The sequence below is a fragment of the Marmota flaviventris genome, chromosome 12, assembly GCF_047511675.1.
Source record: "Marmota flaviventris isolate mMarFla1 chromosome 12, mMarFla1.hap1, whole genome shotgun sequence".
NCBI classification, from domain to species: domain Eukaryota; kingdom Metazoa; phylum Chordata; class Mammalia; order Rodentia; family Sciuridae; genus Marmota; species Marmota flaviventris.
This window is the reverse complement of record NC_092509.1, coordinates 76,249,965-76,256,252: the sequence shown is the minus strand read 5'-3', so window position 1 is coordinate 76,256,252 and position 6,288 is coordinate 76,249,965. Positions and strand designations below refer to the sequence as shown.

At 44.4% G+C, this 6,288-nt stretch overlaps 1 protein-coding gene across 1 annotated transcript; it reads right to left on the bottom strand.

Moving 5' to 3' along the window:
- Positions 1 to 2,745: 2,745 nt before the first annotated feature.
- Tmem81 (transmembrane protein 81) lies at positions 2,746 to 6,209 on the bottom strand. The gene has a single exon (XM_027934696.2). The coding sequence runs from the start codon at positions 4,908 to 4,910 to the stop codon at positions 4,050 to 4,052; it is 861 nt and encodes a 286-aa protein (XP_027790497.1). The 5' UTR covers positions 4,911 to 6,209; the 3' UTR covers positions 2,746 to 4,049.
- Positions 6,210 to 6,288: the final 79 nt, after the last annotated feature.

The window sequence follows — 6,288 nt, the reverse complement described above, 5'->3', positions numbered from 1 at the left end:
CCTGTGTCTTAAAGGAAGCCATTAAGGAGGAAGGGTCACCCAGGAATTGTGGTGGCAACCCAGTGCCTTCCCCAGCATGCACTGCCCCTTGGCAGTCCCCAAAGCCATCCAGCCTGCACTCTGGACAAGTGCCCAAGACGGCTAAAGATGTTTTCCTCCTCTCTTCCTGAGATCGCCAGTGGGGCTCCTGCATGTCACAGGGATAGTAGTACCCTCACACCTGTGTCACTGGCACAGGTGTGATGTTTGTCTCCCCAGCTCAAGACTCAACCTGGGCCAAACACTCCTGGAGTAGTTTAGTGATCAGATAGGCATTCTTTTCTAAGGGACTTCAAAGAGTTCCGTGGAAACAGGTACCTAGGAGCCAGTGGCGGGGAGGGGCAGTGCCCCATGAACTTGTATATATGGTCATAGGCTTTGGGAAGGAAGGGCCATAAAGGAAAACTGGAGAGGAACAAAATGGGTCAGACAGATTTGCCCAGAGTCCTAGGCAGCCCGAGGCCTAAGGCACTTAGTACCCTTGGATAGGGTGCACCCTGCCTTGGTCCAAGGTGCCTCCAACTTGCCACCTGCTTCAGGGCCTGCCCAGCTTAGAGAAGCTCAGGGCTTGGCAAATGCTATGGCCTAATAGACCAATGACTATACAGCTTTTGTTCAAATGGAGCCACTCCCACGGGCCCACTGTTCCGCTCTTATACTTCTTGTATGGTAGTTATTTATTGACTCTGGTAGCAGACAGTTCGTAAATAAAGATGGTTTCTCAACCTGTCGGCTGGCAGCGGCTGTGGATTTTTATTATCACTTGGCTCTAGCACATCTCCTGTCCTGTCTGGTAACCTGAGGCCTCTATCCAGGGCCTTCAGCCATCACAGTGAATCCTGTTAGAACATGCAGTCTGTATCGCTTCATCCAGTCCTGGGAAGGGAGAAAACTGCCAGGGGACTCAAGCAGGTGACACAGAACACAGCAGGCACTTTGCCAGATGGGCTGGCTTCATCTAACACAGTGGCAGCAAACAATACCTGTGGATGGAACCGCTTTAAGGTCCCCTGGCTTTGAAAACATTTGAGGTGTTGACTCAGTGGTCCCAAAGGGAGGTCTTTCCCCTTAGAGATATCCCAACTGGGGAGCACGTGACTGCTCCCTCTGCTCTCTGCAGCCAAAGGTTGTGATTACTACTCAGTTTGCAGCCACAACTTACACGTTCAACAAACACTGATCCAACATCCACGACAGATGAGCTGTGCCTGCGGCGGCACACAGCCCTGTATTGGATTTTCAGTGCAAAACAGGTACAAAGGGGTCCATCCTGTCTCATAATTTTCTTAAGGGAGATCAAGGTGAGTGGAGAGGGCCTGTTCAGCAAGAGAAAGGTCCCATGTAGACACCAGTCTGACACAACAAGGTCACCTCTTCCTTTTTCACCCCAAGTGGATGTTGGGAGCACAGGTCACTATCGAACCCCAATTTTAGTCCAGTCAGCCTCTCCTTGACCCTCTAGAGGCAAATTATATGCACAGAACTCCATTAACTGAATTTAGTTTGTCTTTGGTAACTTGTGAGAGTTTTTTGTTCTTTTCTTTGCTCAAACCCTTGAGTCAAGGGATTTGCCATCCTAAGTCAAAGTTCAAGAGCCCAAGGCACAGAGGGCAGTAAACCAAGAGCTGTGGGATAGGATCACCTGACTGCTGGTTTGCAACTGAGTGCTGGAAGCTATTTAGCTCTTCCAAGTATCAGTCTCTCCATCTGTAACATGGCAAGCAGCAGCCCTCAGCAAAGTCAATACGCAGTTCACTACATAAGATGCTGTTTCCCGACTTTGAAGTACAGCAAGCTATCTCCTGAATTCTTCAGTAAAACAGTACTGCAGTAAAAAGAATCATTAATAACATTCCCAAACTTCAGTTGACCTCACTGCACCCTCATAATCACCTATTTCCAAGATAAGGCCTACAAAAGGTGTTAGGCTTGCTCCAGTACAGCCCATAGCAGACCCAGGCCAGAGTTGAATCTTCTGAACTCCCCTTTGAAGTGTGCAGATGAGAATTAAGGGTCTGTGTACAATTTAAGGTCTTTTAAAAATAACAGCAATAGTAAAACAATTCCCTGTCCATGGGCCTAAGCTACTGAGTCAATCTCAACTATGTATCATAGTCATTGATAAACCTGTTAAAAAAGATGCTTTGATCTTTTATGTATAGCTTATCATCAATAATCGTGGGCCAATCTAACACCATGAGCCACCTAATGTAACATACTAAGTATGGATCTACGTAGGGCTCTTGTCAAAAATGTCTAAAACTCATTTCTTGTGAATCTAATGTTAAAATGACAAATCCAGATTGTGGGACACCACCCAATACTATTGGACTAGCCAGACACTTCAATAAAATCAATGTCATGCCCTATGCGGTGGTGCACACCTGAAGTCCTAGAAACTTGGGAGGCTTATACAGGAGGATCACAAGTTCAAGGCTAGTCTCAGCAATTTAGTGAGACCTATCTCAAAATAAAAAAATAAAAACGACTGGGGATATAGCTCAGTTGTAACGTATCTTTGGGTTCAATCCCTAGTACCAAAAATAAATAAATAAAGGGATTGAGGATATACCTCGGTGGTAAAGTACTCCTAGGTTCAACCCCCAATACCCACCCCAAAGTAATAAATTCTACAAAATCAATGTCATGAGAAAACACACAAATGCATATATATGATCTGTTGAAAAATGAAGACTTGAGAAAATATTGAACACAATACATGAAGCTTTATTAGCTCCTAGATCAAGAAATTACATCAAAAAGCTCTAAGATTTTGAAAATTGGAGCAACTGAACATAAATTATATGTTAAGACTGGGAATTGTTCATTTTTTTAGGTGTGGTAGAGGTATTGTAGTTATACAGGAGAATGTCCCTATAAGATACATACCTGATTTACTTTTCAATAAAGGGTCACAATGTCTGTGACGCTTTCAAGTGGTTCATAAAATCTGTAACTTAGGCAGTTGTTGTCAAAAAGCTAACAACTGATGAACCCTAGGCAAAGGGTTTATGGGTGACCACTATAAACCTTTCTTCTAACTTTTCTCTGGGTTTGAAATTTTTCAAAGTAAAGGAAGTAATAAGGACCCTTTGACCATAATTTAAAGTGAAGTAGCATCTCCAGAGTTGGGGCTCAGGAATCTATTTTCCAAAAAGTCATCCAAGTGATTCTGACACATGGCTCAAGGGAGAGAGAACCACCAGTCTTTGGTTCCTGACAGTTCCATAACCCAATTATCTTGGATAGTCTCAATGGTCCCCAAGAGTCTTAACACTGGATCTCGTACAGAGGAATAAGGTGCGAGTCCTCCCATGGGAGCTTTGGCTACTATCAGAGACCCATACATTGATCTTTCCAGGAGCACAAACTTCAGGGCACTGAGTAAGCAAAAATAAAGGAGCCGGGTGCAAGCCACAGAACTGCTTCAATGATCAGGTGAAGTATCTCTGTTTTGCAAGGAAATTTAATTTAACATTGAACATAGAGGGTTCACCTGGGGAAGGCAGAGAGGGCAGGTAACATTTAGGGATTATTACACACCTGAGTCAGGTGTCATTACTAACAACTTCTGCCACCTATGGGCATGGGCCCTCAACAAAGCAATTTGTCCATTGTCTACTATTAAGAAATCCAAGGGAAACTGAAGCCAGGCTGATTATGGGACCATTTAAACAAATGCAAGAAAGAAAAATGCTAGGTTTCCATATAAATTACTTTTATTGAAGAGGAAAAAATGTTTTCACTATGAGTACGCTGCTCAAGAGAGGGGAGATGGAGATGGGAAAGCACAGAGGTTAGAGAATGCAAGTTTGGAAGACAGAACTCTTCCCAGGAACAGGAGGTTGCCTGCAGTCTCCTGAGAACTTAGAGCCAGGGAGATGTGGAGCAGAGACCCACGTGGGACACAAAGCAGCTGGTGATGGTTGCCCACAGCTAGCAAGAAGCTGCTCCTTCCACACCCCTCACCCAACCTTTTGGCAGCGGGAGCCTCCCTCCTAGCTGATTCACTACCTGACACCCAGAGCATTCCCTGAAGAGCTAGCCTGGGTTTCTGGGTGGCAGTCCCTTGGGAGCAAGGCTTGTAAGCTCTTGTGGCTCCAAGTGCCATCAGTCCCCCTCCACATACCGCAGAGGACAATGCTCACCAAAATACCACCAACCACTCCACCAGTAATTCCTATTCCCAAGGCCAATGTCACCTTCTTTTGCCACTTTGGCCGGAAAGGCTTGGAATGGTTGTCCAGATTAACCTCCAAGCCCTCATCTACTAACTTCTGTTCCTCGGTAAGAGATTGAGAGAAATTCAAGTTCACCAACTTTGGAGGAAGGACCCTCAGCCCAAAATAGAGCCTCTTCACAAACCTCAAGTTTTTTAGCAGCTGCACATCACAGCGGTATGTCCCAGAATCATACTCCTGGACAGGTTTAAACCTCAAAAAATAGGATTCAGCTCTGAAGGGTCTGAAGAGCTCATCGTCAGTGGAAATGATACCCCGTGCCAATCTCCAGGTGAAGCGGAAAGCTTTCCGTCCAATCTCCAGGATGTCTGAACTCAGACAGCTAAGCTCAAACTCCTGCCCATCGAGGACGGTGAAATGCAGCATCCCACAGATCCAGTTGGTCAGACATTCCAAGCGCTGAGACTGACACTTCCTCCTCACTCCATCAGGGCCCACCTCACAGATGGTCTCCTCTTTATAGCCAAGGCCGCAAGTCACAGTACAGGTTGTAGCATTGACAATAACTTTCCCTACAGCTTTCTGAAGCTTTTCAGGGATGGCCAGTGTTTTAGGTGAAGACACCACCAATGGCGAGTAGACAGTCAACGCCAGACTTGTGAGGATGAAACCAGTGGCTGAAGTCTTCATGTCTCCACAGGCATTTCACCACCCTTAGCCAGAGCCCTCTGGGTATTCCAGTTGAATTCTCTCTGCATCATAAATGAATTCCTTCAACATGGGATGTCCTTCAAAGTCAAGAGATATATGATGCATGCACTGTCAACTAAACAATGCAACCAAATACACAAAATCTCAGTCCTTACTCACAAGTGAGGTCCCAAGGCAGAAAAAACAACAAAAAACAATCACAATGATGCTGCTGCTTTACTATCTATGCTTGTTAATGACCACCTTACCAGTCTCTGTTCCTTTCATATCCTCTTAATAGATTTAAATCCACCTCTTGAAAAGACACAGATGGAGGGCTGGAGATTGGCTCAGTGGTAGGATACTCTCCTAGCATGTATGAGGCCCTGGGTTCAATCCCCAGCACTCCAAAAAACAAAAAATCCCCACAGATGGACAAGTGAATTTCCAAATGAAGTTACATTCTCCTACCCTTTCACTCCCCTTCCATGTGGGATAATTAAAGATTTCAGGATTCCCAAGTTGAATCTGATCAAATAAAAAAAAAATATATACCAAAGTCTAAAAAGAACAGATGGTTAAGCAAATTAAGTTCCAGTTCAATACCTTGAATTATTTACTATGAGTGCTCCTAAAGATTCTATATAAAAAGGATCAAGAACTCTGGACTGGGAGGCAAGTGACTTACCCTTTCTGAATTTCTAATTGTTTCCTCCTCCATAAATAAAGCCTTCCCCACCTATTTCAGGGAGATCACTTTTGACCATCAAATGATGCAGGGCACGTGAAAACACTCTATGAAGTGTGACACATTGGTCGGGTATAAGGAATTTTTAAAAAGAAAGAAAATTCATGAAGGCAAGGGCCAAGACGCCCTATCAGATGAGCAAGAGAGGCTGTCAAAAGTAGCACCGTTCCAAGCTGAAGGTTCTCCTCTGTCTCAGGGTACTGAAGACTTGGGCTGGGCCAAAGGATGCAAGCTGCTGCCTCTGGGCCTGCTCCCTTTGCCCCACAGAGCAGAGGGGCTCACTGATTCCTTATGCTGATGAGGGTTGCTAGGAAACAGCTATGAGGTCAAAGACAAGTTCTCAGTAATATGACAAAAAAATTAATAAACAGACACTCAGATTTGGCAGTAATTAAAACCAGACTTTTAAAGATGTTATTCTTGAGGAGACAATGAGTAGTTGGTGGATTTTAAAGCTATTTAATAGAGGAAAAAAGACGAATAAAGAGGAATTTAAGAAAGGTCCCTTGGAAGCCTGGAACTTCCTGGCATGCATTTTTGTAACCTCCAGAATTTAAACTATGGCCTCTTCAGGGTAATTAAACAAACTTACACTGAGTTAAAAATCTGAAGAGATCATTCCTAGATGAT

What these genes read in the sequence shown, in the direction of transcription:
- Tmem81 (XM_027934696.2), bottom strand. Translation starts at nt 4,910, where the DNA reads ATGAAGACTTCAGCCACTGGTTTCATCCTCACAAGTCTGGCGTTGACT.